Consider the following 20348-nt stretch of genomic DNA (forward strand, 5'->3'; position numbering starts at 1 on the left):
TGGGGAGAGTTCAAAAAAGTTGCCCTGAACCATGGGTCAGGGGAGACTTACTGGATGGGATGAGAAGAAAAACCTTTCTTCTCATGCCATCAAATAAGTGTGTGAGAGTGCAAATTGTGCAATCTAAGTAGCTAATTAAACCATGCTGCTGAGCGAATATATAAGATGTACATACCATAGGGATCCTACAGTATCCCAGCTCCTCTTCCTAAACAAAGGTATCTCAGAATTGCATTGGTGTAAGCAGTCCTTTGAGACTAAATTATAGTCTCCCCGGTGTGAACCTCCTGTAGGTTGTGTACTCCCACCTGTCTCCATTTCTATTACGATCTCTGCCTCTGCTTCTCCACTCTTAACATCCTTTTCTGTTCCTGGTAACCCAGTGAAACCACAATGCAGTGTTATAAAGCCACTAAATAAACCACGTACATAATGGAAAGGATGTCAGTTATTGTGCTCCACCATTCAATATACTGATTGCCTCAAGTAGGCTGTGTTTGATAGTATGTGAAACTGTCAACTATGGAGTTAGTAACCATATGGATTCAGTGTTGACATGACTCTATGACATTGTGGAGAAGAGGTATTTTGTTTTAACAAATGTAAGGCATTAAGGATATCCCCAAAAAGTTAACATACAAGCGTTCAGAACCGGTCTAAAAAGCTTTTAAGAGTGTTGCATGGTAGGTTGTGCTGGAAATAATTCGATATGTTGCATTGTTTCCAAATTAATTGGCATTGAAATTAGCCAGTCAGATCATTGCACATTCAGATTCAAGTTGTCCACCAGACACAATTAGTGTCAATTGTTCTCATAGCATAGATGGTAGCATTCTAGCCTGCCCAGCCTTTGGCTCAGGTTCAATCCTTACTACCATCCCATGCTGAACTTTTGTGTCGCTCTCTTGTTCAATTTTAGGAAACCAAAGAAACAACATGTTTGGTGACACTGTCTCTGCTAAGACACTTGAATTTGCAAGCACAATGGCCTGGCAGGCTAACTTCAATGCTAAAAAACTCAGAAATGATGCAACATGTTGAAGTTTTTTCTTAACAATTATTTTTCAGCACAACCTACCTTGCAACACTGTTACAAGCTTTTCAGACTGTTGCTGACCACCCTGTATGTAATCCCCTCCCCCAGAGACATACACTTAACTGTGCTGTTCACTTTCAGTTGTCAAATACAGCAAAGGCATGCAGTCACGGCAAGACTTTCGTGCCCTAGATTTTGTCATCTTGAGGGACAAGAATAATCACATACACTGTCAGAAAAAATACATTACTCAAGGATTGCATTCCGTGGTACCAGGGTATAATACATGTGTACTGAGGGGCTATACAGTTAGTGACATATTTGTTGGGACCATCAATGGCAATCAGAAGGCCTGTCTGTGCTCCTTCTGTTTTGAATTTGCAGGCAGTACCTATGTTGAGTTTAGATGTGAACAGTGTTTGCAACATTCATTATAGGGTACAAACATGTCCCACTAATGAGTACACACTCCTGCTGAACAGCTTCAGCCATTTGAATGGGGCCTCACTATGGGCCTTTGGGAAGCTGGATGGATGGAACAATTGGTTGCTGCACATGTCGAGCACAACATATTGTTGGTGTGTTGCTACTTTCAGCAGTGTTTTGAAGAACATTCCCACACCTGTAGTCCAGATCCTAAAGGCTCACACAATACAGGCACACATCAAGATTGACACAATGGTGGCTGACGCAACATAATCCACAGACAAAATTCAGGCAAATGTTGCACCTGCTGTGTCATCAGGGACCATTGAGAGTCATCTGCTTGCAGCAGGATTAAAGTCCAATGTGCAGCTGGCTAGGCTACCATACCATTGACACTATGACACGGGCCATGCTTGGTTACTCTGATGTCATGAAAGAGGTGACTGGTGAGTCTAATACCATTCTCTTGTCTTCGGTGATCAGAGTAGTGTTTGTCTGTAAGCAAGTGATGAATTTATCCATGTATGGTGTAGCATTGATGAGCTGGCTATTCCAGAGTGCATTCACTCATGACAATTGGATCCCACCTCATGTATACCTGTCCTTTTTTCCCCCTAAGGTAAGTCACTCGCACACACACACACACATATCCATCCGCACATACACAGACACAAGCAGACATGTCTGCTTGTGTCTGTGTATGTGCGGATGGATATGTGTGTGTCAGCGAGTGTATACCTGTCCTTTTTTCCCCCTAAGGTAAGTCTTTCCGCTCCCGGGATTGGAATGACTCCTTACCCTCTCCCTTAAAACCCACATCCTTTCGTCTTTCCCTCTCCTTCCCTCTTTCCTGACGAAGTAACTGTTGGTTGTGAAAGCCTGAATTTTGTGTGTATGTTTGTGTTTGTTTGTGTGTCTATCGACCTGCCAGCGCTTTCGTATGGTATATAAAGACGTTCGGTCTGTGGAATCGGTTCGTCAGTATTTGATGTGGTTTACGAAATATATCCAGCAGTAACGTTAGGTGACTCACCCTGTGTGTGATATATATATATATATATATATATATATATATATATATATATATATAAAAAGAAAGAAAGATGATGAGACTTACCAAACAAAAGCGCTGGCAGGTCGATAGACACACAAACAAACACAAATATACACACAAAATTCAAGCTTTCGCAACAAACTGTTGCCTCATCAGGAAAGAGGGGAAGGAGAGGGAAAGACGAAAGGATGTGGGTTTTAAGGGAGAGGATAAGGAGTCATTCCAATCCCGGGAGCGGAAAGACTTACCTTAGGGGGAAAAAAGGACAGGTATACACTCGCACACACACACATATCCATCCACACATACAGACACAAGCAGACATATATATATATATATATATATATATATATATATATATATATATATATATATATATATTCCACAGACCGAAAGTGAGGAGAGGGGCTAGTGTAATTGTTTACAAAAATGCACGGAAGTATGTTTTTTAACACAAACCTAAGTTTTTTTAAATGGAACCACATTAGTTTTGTTAGCACATCTGAACATATAAACAAATACGTAATCAGTGCCGTTTGTTGCATTGTAAAATGTTAATTACATCCGGAGATATTGTAACCTAAAGTTCGGTCTGTGGAATCGATTCATCAGTATTTGATGTGGTTTACGAAATATATCCAGCGGTAATGTTAGGTGACTCACCCTGTATATATGTGTGTGTGTACATGCGCACTCGCACTGGCGCGCGCGCGTTTCTGCATTTGTTGTTTGATAATATTTCACATAGTTTTGCTGTTGTCTACATATATAGTTTGCAAGCACCTTTGTGGTGTGTGGCAAAGTGTACTTCTGGTACCATCAACATTTCACCCCTTCCCTGTTTCATTCAAGGACGATGTATGGGAACAATGATATTCAATAAACCTTCTTATGAACTCTTGATTTTCACATTCTTGCTATTTTGTGAGACATGTGGGAGGAAATAATATCTTCCTCAATTATTATTGGAATGTAGTTTCTCAGAATTTCAGTAGCATGCCTCTCCATGATAGATAACGCCTCTCTTGTAGTGGCCCCCTCTCTATTTTGTTGAGCATCTCGATAACACTCTCGCACTTACTAAATGGCCCATAATGAAGCATGCCACTCTATGTTGGAGCTCTGTCTCCCCTCTCCCTCTCTACCCCTCACCCAACTCTGCCCCTCTTCCCCCACCCTCCCCCTCACCCCACCATCCCCCTCTCCCCCATCCCCCACCCTCCACCCTCTCCCCCATCCCCCACCCTCCACCCTCTCCCCCACCATCCCCCTCTCCCCCATCCCCCACCCTCCACCCTCTCCCACACCCTCCACCCTCTTCCCCACCCTCCACCCTCTCCCCTCTCCCACCCTCTTCCCCACCCTCCACCCTCTCCCCTCTCCCACCCTCTCCCCCACCCTCCACCCTCCTCGAACAGTTTCTTACTGTACTTTGGCAGGAGGATTCCAATTTGTGTGAGGACCGCAGAAATGTACCTACAAACAAACAAAACAATGAATTTTTTAAGTATATTTTAAAGTGATGATTAAAACATTATATAAAATGGCAATTTTATTCTCTCCTTACTGAATAAATTTCTATTGGTGCTCATGAGTGTCATTCAGTTTTTATGTACTGGTGCAGATACTGTTCCAACAGAGCAGCACAAAGCAATAAGTACTAAGTAGCTAAACAATGAGGAGGAGCGAAGAAGCTACAAATAAAAAAATTATTAAAATGACATAACTACTAAAAATTTGGTAAACTGCACAATCACTGTGTGTTCAAGTGCACAAAAAACAGGAAAATAGACTGCATGATGGGATATCTATACAAAAATTGGACTAAGTGTCAAAACTACAGAAGATTAAAATGACTGCAAAATAGTTAAAGAGGTCTTGCAGTGATTGCATTAAACAAAAATTGAACAATGAATTAATTACAAGGTACAGAGTAAGAACAAGGAAAGGAGAAAAAGAACATTGACACAAATGAAGGGAAGCAGGACACATGAAAGAGGAAAGAAAGAAATGATAAGGTGGAATGAAAGACAACTAAAAACAGAAAAGGGATAGAGAATAAGGAAGAAGAATGGTGTGTAAGTGGAAATGAATGCAGGAGTTAAAAAGAACAGAAAAAGATGGATCATCTCTTGAACAACATTGAATATATTTCAAGAGTGTATATGTTTTGCACCTTTCATCGTCCTCTGTGCTCCAGATTGGTACACTTCACTGGCTGCACAAGTAACTAACTCTTTGCGCTGGTGTGCCACAGAAGTTACTTCATGCACTGAGCTAAGGCTCGCTAGCTGCGGATGTGGGGACCGACATCAGAGGCAATGCCGTCAGCCTCTGTCTGCACGTGCCAACTTGAAACTAGCACCGCCAGTCCTGGTGACGTCAGTGCTTATCTATCTCAAGGCCGATGTGAATTTCCCAGGATCAACCTACACAGTGCTGTTTACTGTTAGTTATCATGCAGCTCTTGCCATTTGCACATGTTGTTGTGCTGCAGACTTTGAATTGCCTCTGTGTGTAGTTCCATGTTATTGTAAGTTGTACTGTCTTGTGCTGTATCAAATAAACAAAACCAGAAGCCAGTGTCTGTCTGTATTGTATGCCACATATTGTGTGAAGACTTTCAAAATATATAGAGTGATGGAATGTTGAAACAGTTTATCCAGTATGCTACAGTGATTTCAGTGAATGAAGTATATCAGTGACTAGACATCTGATATGCAGTGGTATTTTTATTTTCCATAATTACAGAAACTGTATTTTACAGTTCAGTGTGTGTCAAGATTTTAAATACAAATAATTGTCATAACAAGGTTTTCAGTGTTGCTGTGGAGGCTATTTCAAAAGAACAGGGTCATTTAGGATTACTGTGTAGTAAAAAGATGTACATAATGTCCTCTAGTAATGTCTGGCTGAAACAAAGTATAATAAAAAGAGATAACATACATATGTGTGTGGATTACTCAGTTATTTCATGTGAATGAATAGCTACAGTGTTGTACTGTATATAGTTGTATATATAAACATTTGAGCCTTTGGCAGAATGCATTGTTTAATGTACAAAATTATGAGAGTTGCCAGCCAGTATTTATTTGCAGGAGGCAAAATATCAGCACTACTGATAGGCATATAATTACAAAAAACACAACATTACCCTAGCTTTTGGAATCAGCAGTTTCTTTCTAAGGGAAGTGAGAGGGATTACATTGGGAAGATTAAAGGGGGAGAGTAGGTTATTGATTTACAGAATATAAAAAAAAACTTTTTTGGCCAGCATCCACAGTGTAAGGTTGTGATACTATACGTGGTCTATCTTCCAAGAGTTGTCAGGTGTATTTTCCCTGCAGTTTCAGCAGATATTTGCAGTTTTGTTATTACAACATATAGCTGGACTCGGCCCACACAATTACTGCTAGTCTTGTCTTTCATGTGACACCCAGTGACAATGGAAAGCTGCAAACTGTTTCCCATTACAAACAAAATAATTTTTAAACTGGAATCTTATGTGTGCATTTGATGGAGTGGTCCCAGTTTAGTCTAGTGTGATATTCATTTTATCTGTATGTATTGACAGCAACAGTAAAACATGAAGATTAACAAGTACTCCAGCAGCAAGAGCACTGTCCTGGCCCGCACTGATTGCTGCTGCCATGCAGAAACACTGCTCAGTTGCTCCCCGAGCACTGGTTATTCTTTGTGTTTTACTGTTCCTATTAATACATATCGATAAAATGAATAATGCACTAGACTAATTAATGGGAAAGGAACCGACACTTTCTGTTGACGTTGGGTGTCAAATGAAAGATGCGATGAGCAGGATTTTTTTAGGCCAACTCCAGCTACATAATAAAAAAAATTGCCACAATGCCACCTGTAGGTGACACATCAGGTGTAAAAATAACCAGATGTCAGTGGGAGGTCAATATTTTTATATAGAATATGGTGATATGCTATTTCAAAGCATCCCAGTGAGACGTCATGTAATGGTGTCCAGCCTGAATAAGTGACAGATGAACCTTGTGTGTAGTTGGGCATGGCTGACCGCTCCGAGCTACTGGTCAAGAGCTTTGAGCGGGCATGGCAGTACTGACAAAAGTGAGCACCAGGTCAATGTAGCCAGTGCAATTCTTAGAAGATTAATGTCTGCAGAATGACCCCATTGCCACTAATATACATATTGTATAAGAACCGCAAAGACAAGATAAGAGGAATTGAGACTCATACACAGGCATATAGATAGTAATTTTTCCCTCACTCATTTTACAAGTGGCACAGGAAACGGAATGAGGCTCTAATGAACTTCAGGATGTCATTACTGTTCACTGCCTATAAGCACAATTATTATATCTTACAGCCTGTTTCTTTTTTCCTTGCAAAATTGCCTTTGAATAACATTTGCACATTATCAATTTATATTATGTAGAAAGTACAGTCATTGTGTGCTCTTCGAAAGTTTTCTATGACATTGTTACACATTAAGCATCAGGCTGAAGGCTGTTATGAATACAATTATGTTTAACTATCGATGTGCTCTTGAAGGTAATGAGACTTTAACTATTGTTTTGATGCTTAAATAAAATGGGCTGCCAAAACACCTATTCACTGAAAGGCTGACACTTCATGTTACCACAGGTTGGTAATTTATATTTTGCCTATGTGCTTGTACACAATTTCAGTCATATAACAATTTACTCAATGTGTAACTGACAGTAAACACTTTACTGCAATTAACTTTAAAATAATGTTCTCCCAAGTGTAACAGTGTATCTCTTTTTGTAGTTCATTTGTTCCATCATAATGATCAGCATTAATTTATTTCATAGTTACCAGTTTCCTTTCTTTCCCCATCAGTATTATGTTATATTTACAATTACTCATGGTGAATAAGGTACTGTAAATGACGAACATCTTGTCAAAAAGAACTGCAGCTGCATTCTTGTGTATTTGGTTATCTAACAAACAACTTTATTCAACACAGGGGAAAAAATTGTCAGTCTTTGATGTACAACCAGAAGTTGTAAATACCATTGCACAAGAAGGTGCCACAGCCTGCAGCTGCCCTGAGGAAGTAGCAGCACAGTCGGACTGCATCGTCACTATGCTGCCCCACAGTGCTAGTGTGCGAGATACGTACACTGGAGAGAGAGGAATCTTTAAGTAAGATGGTCCATATGTACAAGAATTGTAAGATGCATATGTGCATGGACAGTATACTCACTAGAAATTACAAATATGATGGTCATAAAAGATGAAAATCCAATAAAAATAGAAGCATAATTATTTTTCATTATTAAGGAGAGCTTTCAGGGATGTAGAACAAGTCAAATTATGCATTGACTGATGGATATAGGCCCTACAGCTTACTTGTATATTGTATACTAACATACTAAGCATGTAGCTCTGTAAACTTTCCCAGCATAATAATTGGTTGTATTCATGTCTAGTCTCCAGCCAGAACATACCGTCATCTGGATAAAATATTTTGCCAGTCCACCTGGCCACCATTTTCAGGTGAGTAAGCGACCACACTGTCTCTTCGGAACTGAAATCAAATACACTGCAGCGGCAACACCACATGTGCACGAACATTTGTTATTAAATAAAAAATACATTGATGCCAACACATGCTGACAAAGCTTAGCTGTTTCTTCATCCAATGTTTCACCAATTAACTGCAAAGAATCTTCAAGAAGAACTCTGGTAAACTAAGACACAACATCAAAATAAATAACCAAATCCATGGGACTGAGGCACAAAGATTTCAAACGCCGAATAAAAACCAGAGAATTGGAAATATGATGTTCGCATATTCCAGCATGGGGACTGAGAATGGACATTAAGTACTTGGTTAAATTGTAAGTAGGAGCACCGGAATTGCTAACAACAGGCCAAAGAGGAACTCCTTGCTTGTGTACCTTAGGCAAACCATATAATCTTAGTGGGACTGCAGCACCAGGTCAAAGTTTTTTAAGAACATCGTCAAACAAAGTCATCTTCAAAAGTGAAAGCATCTTGCATTTTATATGTTCAGTTGGATCGTTCTGCAATCTTTGGCATGCTGAGTCTGCAAGCAAAAGATCCATTTTACCCACATAATCATCCCACGAAAGAAGAACCATTGCATTGCCCTTGTCCTCTGGAAAAATTACTAAATCCTGGCTTTCTCTGATGGACCAGATCACGGCTCTTTCAAGTGAGGATATGTTATGTTGCAGAGTGGCACCAGACACTTGTTCAACAGTGGAAATGAATTCTGTAATGGGAACATTCCTGGGTGTAGGGGCAAAATTTAATCCCTTTTCCAATACTGCCTGCATAGCATCGTCCAGTTGTTTGGTTGTGAGATTGATCACAGCATGTCAATAAGTGTCATCATCCGTTTATGTAGACTAAGAAAAAAGCCATTGAAACTTCAAATATTGCTACTGATAGCGTTTGCATGGGCCCAGCCTAATATTTCCCAGGACAAACTGTCAACCCAATCCCAGGATTCACCATTGAACAAGCATTGTCCAGATTTCCCGACAATCTAACTGATGAGGTTAGGCAAGATCTCTTTTATACGTTGTTTCGGGTGCCATCCCCGTGACATAACGTCTTGCTTCAATGAGCCATGATCCGGTCCATCAGAGAAGACCAGGATAGTAATTCTTCCAGTGGACAAGGGCAATGCAATGATTCTTCTCTCATGGGACAATTATGTGGGTAAAATGGATCTTTTACTTGCAGACTCGGCATACTGAAGATTGCAGAATGATCCAATTGAACATATAAAATGCAATACACTTTCACTTTTGAAGATGACTTTATTTGATGATTATCTTAAAAAACTTTGACCTGGTGCTGCAGTCCTGCCGAGATTATACAGTTTGCCTAAGGAACACAAGCAAGGAGTTCCTCTTTGACAAGTTGTTGTGGTCTTCAGTCCTGAGACTGGTTTGATGCAGCTCTCCATGCTACTCTATCCTGTGCAAGCTTCTTCATCTCCCAGTACCTACTGCAACCTACATCCTTCTGAATCTGCTTAGTGTATTCATCTCTTGGTCTCCCTCTACGATTTTTACCCTCCACGCTGCCCTCCAATGCTAAATTTGTGATCCGTTGATGCCTCAAAACATGTCCTACCAACCGATCCCTTCTTCTAGTCAAGTTGTGCCACAAACTTCTCTTCTCCCCAATCCTATTCAATACCTCCTCATTAGTTACGTGATCTACCCACCTTATCTTCAGCATTCTTCTGTAGCACCACATTTCGAAAGCTTCTATTCTCTTCTTGTCCAAACTAGTTATCGTCCATGTTTCACTTCCATACATGGCTACACTCCATACAAATACTTTCAGAAACGACTTCCTGACACTTAAATTTATACCCGATATTAACAAATTTCTCTTCTTCAGAAACGATTTCCTTGCCATTGCCAGTCCACATTTTATATCCTCTCTGTTTTGACCATCATCAGTTATTTTACTCCCTAAATAGCAAAACTCCTTTACTACTTTAAGTGTCTCATTTCCTAGTCTAATTCCCTCAGCATCACCCGATTTAATTTGACTACATTCCATTATCCTCGTTTTGCTTTTGTTGATGTTCATCTTACATCCTCCTTTCAAGACACTGTCCATTCCATTCAACTGCTCTTCCAAGTCCTTTGCTGTCTCTGACAGAATTACAATGTCATCGGCAAACCTCAAAGTTTTTACTTCTTCTCCATGAATTTTAATACCTACTCCAAATTTTTCTTTTGTTTCCTTTACTGCTTGCTCAATATACAGATTGAATAACATTGGGGAGAGGCTACAACCCTGTCTCACTCCTTTCCCAACCACTGCTTCCCTTTCATGCCACTTGACTTTTATAACTGCCATCTGGTTTCTGTACAAATTGTAAATAGCCTTTTGCTCCCTGTATTTTACCCCTGCCACCTTCAGAATTTGAAAGAGAGTATTCCAGTTAACATTGTCAAAAGCTTTCTCTAAGTCTACAAATGCTAGAAACGTAGGTTTGCCTTTTCTTAATCTTTCTTCTAAGATAAGTCGTAAGGTTAGTATTGCCTCACGTGTTCCAACATTTCTACGGAATCCAAACTGATCTTCCCCGAGGTCCGCCTCTACCAGTTTTTCCATTCGTCTGTAAAGAATTCGCGTTAGTGTTTTGCAGCTGTGACTTATTAAACTGATAGTTCGGTAATTTTCACATCTGTCAACACCTGCTTTCTTTGGGATTGGAATTATTATAATATTCATGAAGTCTGAGGGTATTTCGCCTGTCTCATACATCTTGCTCACCAGATGGTAGAGTTTTGTCATGACTGGCTCTCCCAAGGCCATCAGTAGCTCTAATGGAATGTTGTCTACTCCTGGGGCCTTGTTTCGACTCAGGTCTTTCAGTGCTCTGTCAAACTCTTCACGCAATATCTTATCTCCCATTTCAACTTCATCTACATCCTCTTCCATTTCCATAATATTGTCCTCAAGTACATCACCCTTGTATAAACCCTCTATATACTCCTTCCACCTTTCTGCCTTCCCTTCTTTGCTTAGAACTGGGTTTCCATCTGAGCTCTTGATATTCATACAAGTGGTTCTCTTCTCTCCAAAGGTCTCTTTAATTTTCCTGTAGGCAGTATCTATCTTACCCCTAGTGAGACAAGCCTCTAGATCCTTACATTTGTCCTCTAGCCATCCCTGCTTAGCCATTTTGCACTTCCTGTCGATCTCATTTTTGAGACGTTTGTATTCCTTTTTGCCTGCTTCATTCACTGCATTTTTATATTTTCTCCTTTCATCAATTAAATTCAATATTTCTTCTGTTACCCAAGGATTTCTATTAGCCCTCGTCTTTTTACCTACTTGATCGTCTGCTGCCTTCACTACTTCATCCCTCAGAGCTACCCATTCTTCTTCTACTGTATTTCTTTCCCCCATTCCTGTCAATTGTTCCCTTATGCTCTCCCTGAAACTCTGTACAACCTCTGGTTCTTTCAGTTTATCCCGGTCCCATCTCCTTAAATTCCCACCTTTTTGCAGTTTCTTCAGTTTCAATCTGCAGTTCATAACCAATAGATTGTGGTCAGAATCCACATCTGCCCCTGGAATTGTCTTACAATTTAAAACCTGGTTCCTAAATCTCTGTCTTACTATTATATAATCTATCTGATACCTTTTAGTATCTCCAGGATTCTTCCAGGTATACAACCTTCTTTTATGATCCTTGAACCAAGTGTTAGCTATGATTAAGTTATGCTCTGTGCAAAATTCTACAAGGCGGCTTCCTCTTTCATTTCTTCCCCCCAATCCATATTCACCTACTATGTTTCCTTCTCTTCCTTTTCCTACTGACGAATTCCAGTCACCCATGACTATTAAATTTTCGTCTCCCTTCACTACCCGAATAATTTCTTTTATCTCGTCATACATTTCTTCAATTTCTTCATCATCTGCAGAGCTAGTTGGCATATAAACTTGTACTACTGTAGTAGGCATGGGCTTTGTGTCTATCTTGGCCACAATAATGCGTTCACTATGCTGCTTGTAGTAGCTAACCCGCACTCCTATTTTTTTATTCATTATGAAACCTACTCCTGCATTACCCCTATTTGATTTTGTATTTATAACCCTGTATTCACCTGACCAAAAGTCTTGTTCCTCCTGCCACCGAACTTTACTAATTCCCACTATATCTAACTTTAACCTATCCATTTCCCTTTTTAAATTTTCTAACCTACCTGCCCGATTAAGGGATCTGACATTCCACGCTCCGATCCGTAGAACGCCAGTTTTCTTTCTCCTGATAATGACGTCCTCTTGAGTAGTCCCCGCCCGGAGATCCGAATGGGGGACTATTTTACCTCCGGAATATTTTACCCAAGAGGACACCATCATTATTTAATCATACAGTAAAGCTGCATGTCCTCGGGCAAAATTACGGCTGTAGTTTCCCCTTGCTTTCAGCCGTTCGCAGTACCAGCACAGCAAGGCTGTTTTGGTTCCTATTGTTAGCAATTTCGGTGCTCCTACTTACAATTTAGCAAAGTACTTAGCGTCCATTCTCAGTCCCCATGTCAGAAAATTTGAACACCATATTTCCAATTCTCTGGTTTTTATTCAGTGTTTGAATTCTTTGTGCCTTAGTCCAATGGATTTGGTCATTTGTTTTCATGATGTGTCTCCATTTGCCAGAGTTTCTCCTGAAGATTCTTTGCAGTTAATTGGTGAAAAATTGGACGAAGAAACAGCTAAGCTTTGTCGCCATGTGTTGACATTGATGGATTTTTTATTTAATGACAAATACTTTGAACAAACTGACAGAGTGGCTATGGAGAGTCCATTATCACCCATAGTTGTCAATTTGTTTATGGAAGATTTTGAGGACATGGCACTGAAGACTGCATTCTTGAAACCAACTTGTTTCTGGAGATACATCAACGATACCTTTATGGCATGGCCACAAAGGAAGGATGCTCTGGATCATTTCCTAGATCATTTTAATTGTCTGCATTCCAGTATTAAGTTCACAATGGAGACAAGGATGGAAAATTTCTGTTTTTAGGTGTCTTGGTCTGCAGGAGGGATGATGGGACATTAGGACATAGTCTTTATCATAAGTCTATCCATACGGACTGATATCTCCATGCATCAAGTTGTCATCCATTGTAGCAACACAACGGGATCCTACGTACATTGGTAAAAAGAGCTTAAACCATCTCAGGTGCAGATAGTTTGACTCAAGAACTGGATCATCTAAAAGCTGTGTTCAAGCAGAATGGTAATACTGACAGTCAGCTTCATCGTACTCTACAGATTGGACCTTCGCAGGAACCAACAGAAGATACAAGCAAATTGGTGTCATTCCTACCTTTTGTGGGGAGCATATCTTCAAAAATAGGAAGAATTTTAAAGAAATTTGATATTAATAGTGTATTCTGTCTGCCAGCTAAGACCTGAGCTCTGCTGGGTTCATTGAAGGATGATTTGGGTTTGAGAAAGCCCAGGGTCTAAAAGGTTCCCTGCCATTGCAGAAAATCCTATATCAGACATGCAATTTGTACAGTCTAGGATCGTTGGGTGGAGCATCATCACCACTGCATTTATTTCAGCCAGAAAAATCTGCAGTGGTGGAACATTGTCTTACTGAAGGACATAAAATGTTGTATGATCAGACATGAGTAGATGCCCCTGTGTTGCGGTGTTGGGATTGTGTAGTGAAAGAAGCCATTGAAATCCAGGTATCTTACAATATTATAAATGGAGACAATGGGTATCATTTAAGTGAGAGATGGCGTGCCAGGTACATATGGTCTGCGGCCCCACAAGCTCGGCTCCAGTTCACCACCGGCAATGGAGGGTGAAGCTTTGACAATGCCAGTCACTCGCGCTGGCGAAATGTCAGTAAAATCATTAGATGAATGTCGGCCGAAGAACCCGAGACAGAAGCCAATAGGCAGTTTCTCAACAAGTGGCCACGAAAGCCTTAACTATTTTTAACTCTGTTCTGTTTGACATTAAGAAACAACAATCCTTGTTTCGGTCATCAAAAACTGTCAGTAGCATTTGATACTGATTTATAGTTTCCACAAGCTTTCATCGCCTATGTGCTGTTGTGCTTGTTCCTAGAGGGCAGTTATGTTCACGCACGCATGGTGGACCACAGTCGGTGTACACAGAAGCCGCTGCGGTGTGTTTGATTTCAGTTCCAGTGTGGCGGCTTACGCACCTGAAGATGGCGGCCAGGTCGGCTGCCAAAATATTGTGTCCAGATGATGATATGTTCTGGCTGGAGACCTGACATAAATACTTTGAAGCATGTATATCCATTTTGTTGTTACTTCATCCTTAGCATTTGTGTAGCTTTCACGGAACACTATAAGCTATCAGTATACTGGTGAAGTTAAAGCCTGTTTCATGTGAACATTAATGTTAACTGGAATTTACACTGGAATTTACATCCCCAAGTCAAGTATTCTTCTAAATTATAGTACTGGATAGAAAGGAATGCTTACTTTTGAATATTAGAGATTTCCAATTCCCTTACTGGTGTCTGCTGAGCAGCTATTTAAGACTTTTGCAGCAGAATTTAGAACTCCTTTTGAAAACCTAGGTAGGGATGCATTGTCTTCACCATTTGTTGCACAGCCATGTCTTCTGTTTTTTGTATGATACTAGACTCCACACTACCACTATTGTCATGGAAATGTAATTTCAGAATGACTGTACAATTTCTAAATCCCATCAAGAGTTTCATGCTATGTTTCATTTTACGCACACGAAAAAACAACCAGTTACTTATTTCTTTTCATGATGAAAAAGTTAGGAGTAAACAAAGTATGACAAAATACTGTCAATGATTTTCAGAGGGAAGAAATTGTGTTCATAGTATATGCATGTGTAAGGATCCTTGGGCCTTATGGACAATTTATGGAAGGGACAACCTGGATTATTAAAAGATATGTGTCTAATCGGTACTGAAAAATCTTGATTTAATACTGCAAATGTAATTGACTGCCTCTAACACATACAGTTTCTGTATATAATGAAGAACAAGAAAATAATTTTTTTCTTAATTGCTTGATAGCAAGCAATGAACACCTGAAAGCAAATGACATGATCTATGTAACACACACATGTGCAAATGCACTCAAAAACTATAAAAATGTTCAAATCGTTGGCTCCATGTTAGTTATTTTTTGTAAAGGAGAAGCCCATGTAATGAACAAAATGTCACTGGTTTAGTCTACTGTGAGATTTTGTTAAACTTGAAAAGGGTTTACAAATAATGAGCAAGAAATGCTGTTGGTACGTGGCCCCTTTAATACGACCTTGCACAATCCATACCACAACTGTTATCAGGACGGGAAACGGGATGGCAAATCATGGTTGGTAATCGTACTTTGATTTACACATACTTAATTTATTAACATACAGTTCCCACAGATCATTCCACACAATCTTCACTACAAGCAGCAGTTACTTAGTACAAGTTCTTATTGAAACAATACAAGTATAACCATAAAATGAATGTAAAACAGTTCAGAAACAACTAGAAAACACAGTATTGCCGTGGCTTCACCACAATTAACAGAAGCTTACAACTAACACTACAGTTCCTATCAGAGTGGGACAGCCACTTAATTGCATTTAAATACTACACAGCCCAAACAACACTTAAATCTCACGTGGTTAACCGGAATTCACTAGAACATAGATATGTAACAGAAGCAAGAAAGAGTGCCATGAAAAAACCCAAATTACACTTAGTTGCAGGTCTATTTGTTTAAACATCAGAAAATCACAAATTACAAAACGCATTTTACCCACCTTGGAAGGAAAAGATATACTAATCCTTTTGTATGGGGTCTTCGCCCAAATCAACCTGGCCGTGGCAGGGTTATGTAAACACAGCAGAACCTATTGATGAAGATTTCTCGGGTCTCCAGCCAGCGACACTTCCCAAAATGTCACGAGATATCAACGCTACCACCCGGCTGGAGACCCGAGAAATCTTCAGCAATAGTTTACGCCGGGAAAGCCTACAGTCACATATACAATAGAACTTAGGCTGCGGGTTGCACCTCACTCCCTGCATTGGTGCTTACAGCAGTTTTTGACAAACACAGGACAATTGCAACTCTCTGAAACGCACACAAAACACAGAGCAGAATCCTTGCGTCAGACATATGTGCATCAGTCTACAAAATTTTCCGTCAACGGAAACCACTGCCCTTTAAATTGAAACCACTTAAGAACAGTTCACCAATAATAATAATAATAATAATAATAATAATAATAATAATAATATCACTTAGGTGCAGTTTTCAATCACTTAATACACTTATAACTAAGACTTCACTGTGAAGCCAACATTTAACCAGCTCGCATGGAGCTCATCCATATAGTTTTCAATTAACGACTGCGTAAGTTCCACAATCATCTAGCGAGTGAAACGCCTTCAATGCGTCGCTCAGCCACATGCACTAATGGCCAACTTACTTGATGTTTGCACACATCACAACTCAGCGGCTCAAACAGCTTAATCACATTCCTTCAGGGACCTTTCCCTTGATAGAAATCACAAAACTTGGATCTCCGAGCTGCCCCAAAACACAGACTTACCGTTCAATACAATTCTGCAGTATATCATGCTGATAGGGCACACCCGGTCACAGTCGACACTCCTTTCTCTGGAGATGTCCCACTTCTCTCTGTGTTTTCCTTTTTGAAAGCTAACGGACAACTCTTGAAGCCCGCCAACCCGGAAGAAAGCCACATGATATGCAAAGACCTCATATACCCTCCAAAATCGATCACAACGAAATAACGAGCATACCCCATGCTGGCGCCAGTCTACCATGGCTCAACCTCGCCCTCCTATTCTTGTGGATCATGCAAGCTTGACTTGGCTCAGGTGAACTCGGAATACCTTGCCAGACCCCAGTTCTTTCACTTGCAGATTGACAGGGCTCAGAATCTTACAAATCTGACAAGGGCCCCTGTACTTCGGTTTTAGCTTGACCTTCATCTCCTGGCTAGAAGGAACCACCAAGTTACGAATGAAGACACAACCACCAATCTTCCCCACAAACGGCCTGTGAACCTTGTTATAACTTAGTTGCTGTCACCAGTGAATTGAATTGAATGTTCTGCCTTGCCCATTGCCAATTCTCTCGGAGACTTTCCAGAGTAATGACTGATGGTAAAAGATCATTGATGCTCCACAGATTAGACGACGGAGAGTTGAGGGTATACGTGAACATCAACGTGGCCGGTGGTACCTTGGTTGCCTTGTGTTTCACAGTATTGAACGCCTGGTTAATCCATGGGAGAGTGGTATCCCATTTACTCGGGGTGCGGGTGTGTTAGATAGTTAACGTGGTCTTCAAGTCCCTATTAACCCTCTCTGCAAAAGATGCATTAGGGTAGTAGGGTGTGGTCATAACGTGCTTAATACCATGATTAAAACAATAGGCCTTAAACACTTGCGAGAGAAAGGCGGGCGCATTATCACTTAACAGTGATTTAAGTGGCCCAAACCAAGCTATCACCTTTGAGAGTAGCTGCGTAGTAATCACAGCAGTAATCCCACGAGTAGGCAGCAACCAAGTGAACTGGGAAAAGGTGTCCACCACAACCAGGATGTACCGGTTGCCCTTTTTGGTCCGGGGTAACGGGCCAATGTAATCAATGAAGACCTCGTCAAATGGATAATGTTCCCTCTGAGACTGCAACAGGCCTTGATAAGCCCCAGAATCAGGTTTCGTCCTTTTACAGAGGTCACACTGATGAACTAAATGCCTGATGTCACGATAAAGAGATGGCCATATAAAATTTTCCCATACTTTGGCTGTCTTGTATAGCCCCAAGTGACCCCCAAGTACAGAGTCGTGGTAGGACTGGAAAACCATGGAGACCAACTTAATAGCCAAGCACACTCTCCACTGCTGGTCTCTCGTAACCTGCTTACACAACAAACCTTGCCTAAGGCAATAACCTGGCACAGAAACCCCGGCCATCAATTTTTCTCGAACCGGTCCTCACAAGGGGTCCTGTGATTGTTTCTCATTAAGGTTGCAAAATAATTTTGGCAATTTTGATAAGATGGCTCCGACATTAACCTCCCCTTCCAGGTCCTGTTGTTCCTGGGAGTCCTGCATGAACATGCAACTCAGGGCATCTGTGATCGCATTATCGGAACCTTTAATGTGTCTCACCTGGAAACTGAACGCGGATATATGCACCGCCCAACAGGCAATTCAGCCTGTCTTCCACGGCCTGCCCAAAACCCAGCTCAAGGCTTGGTTATCCGTTTCTAGTACAAACTCTTTGTGCTCCAGGTAGAAACAAAATTTCTCCAGCTTGAACACTACAGCAAGTGCCTCAATTCATATACGGAGTAATTAGATTCTGGGGCGGTCAGTCGCCGAGATGCATAGGCTAAAGGATGCCTCTCCCCTTCGTGTTCCTGAAGCAACACTGCTGCCACCCTGGTATGAGAATAAAATAACACCCGAGCAATACTGGAATCCTCAAATGTTTTGTGATGAGAAATTTATGGGGCCATGAGAACCCGTCAACGTGCACCCACCCCGCACCCCCCAACTAGAGGTAACTTTCGGCTATCAGCCACCCGACATCTCTGCGCGAGAGCTTGAGGAGATGAAAACCTGCACAAATGTCTGTACTCCAGATACTGCTCATAATCAATTAGAGATACAGCACTCCCTGAATCTAACAAGGTGCAGACTGGCTCTTGCCCTATTCTCGCACACAAGTACGGTAGAGCCGGAACATCCGCCCCCTCAATCGCTTTACAATTTACTGGCCAATGAGTACATTTCCTCCCCTTCTTGTCCTATGGCGTCAACTGTTCAGGCGAGGGCCCCTAGGCATTGGACAATCCCGTACCAAGTGTCTACAGTACGTCATCGATAGCAATGGCGCATTACAGAATTAGGACTGCTATCATTAGGTCTACCACACGCTTGCACTCTAAGAATATCTCTGTCTTGCATGGTGGCCCACTGTTCATTGGCCCATGACAGCAATTTAATGGAATCAATTAAGCCCTGAAACTGCTCCAAGGACTGAGGACATGTTACAAAAATTGACATAGAGCAATCCTGAGCACGCATGCCCTCCAGCATATGCTCGATGCAGTCACAATCTGAGACCTGCATATCTAATGCCAGTACCACCATACGAACCCTCTTAAAATATTGATCTAGAGTATCATTATGAGCCTGCACTCTCCAGTAATATTCTTGTTCCAACTCAACACGCATACGCGCCGACACCCTTCTTCCCAAGATGCGCTGACGAAGCTGTGCTAATGTACCCTGCTGTTTCAGTTCCTCGACTATAATACTATTAATCACGCCTCTAGCCACTGGATGTGGCACATGCAACACGTCAGCATGAGTTTTTAGATGGACTAATAATAACAGGAAAGATTGAATGTGGCCCAAGTTTTCAAGATAAAGATTGGATTTGTCTTTCAATAGACTCATAATGGAATTGGGTAATTTGGAAAAACAACTCAAAGTTTGCTCCATACCCTTCACTCATGTGACCTCCGCCTCCCTTTCAGGCATGGCATCAGTACTTAATCCTCCTCCCCCTAGCCCAAGTGCTACCGTGTGAGACTATAAACCCTGAGCAATAGCAAATAATTTGCATCGAAGGGGCCGCAGGAGATCGTCAAGATCAAGGGAGGGTAAATCCAACAAACAATTACAGTAATGGGTCAAGTGGGCCTGTATGTGAAATATCTGCTTACGCTTCAGTTGGTCAGAGGCAAGAAACTCAACCGTTCGAGCGATATCATCTAAAGCTGTTGTAATGTTAGACAACAAATCACCTACCTCAGTAATGATGCTGTGGTAGGGAGATAGGAGTGTTGGTCACTGTGCGAAGGCGGGCTACCAAATCACCAACATTTCCATCCACCGGGGTAGTCCGCAGATACGGAGTTTGTAAAACAACTAATCCTTACGTAAATAGGTGAGACCGGGGCAGGTTCGAATACTCGTGGTGCGTGAGTTCCTGAATGATACAAGAGCAATTAGCAGAATACAAGAAGTAAAAGAACGACTACCAACCAGAGGAGAGTGGGTCAAAAGACAAGTTCCCCCCTCCCCTCCCCCGTGTCCTCTGCTGCCAAATGGTATGTGGCCCCTTTAACAACCTTGCACAATCCATACCACAACTGTTATCAGGACGAGAAACGGGATGGCGAATCATGGTTAGTAGTCGTACTTTGATGTACACATACTTAATTTATTAACATAAGGTTCCCGCAGATCATTCCACACAATCTTCACTACAAGCAGCAGTTACTTA

At 41.2% G+C, this 20348-nt stretch overlaps 1 protein-coding gene across 1 annotated transcript in view; it reads left to right on the plus strand.

The window, feature by feature from the left end:
• LOC126248814 (3-hydroxyisobutyrate dehydrogenase, mitochondrial) overlaps window positions 1–20348 on the plus strand; it is an 83886-nt gene that overhangs the window by 5295 nt on the left and 58243 nt on the right. The window contains exon 3 of the mRNA XM_049950226.1: window positions 7495–7673. Coding sequence (XP_049806183.1) covers window positions 7495–7673 — 179 coding nt within the window. The remainder of the gene's footprint in view (window positions 1–7494; window positions 7674–20348) is intronic.

This window comes from Schistocerca nitens, chromosome 1 (genome assembly GCF_023898315.1).
Source record: "Schistocerca nitens isolate TAMUIC-IGC-003100 chromosome 1, iqSchNite1.1, whole genome shotgun sequence".
In the NCBI taxonomy this organism is placed as follows: Eukaryota; Metazoa; Arthropoda; class Insecta; order Orthoptera; family Acrididae; genus Schistocerca; species Schistocerca nitens.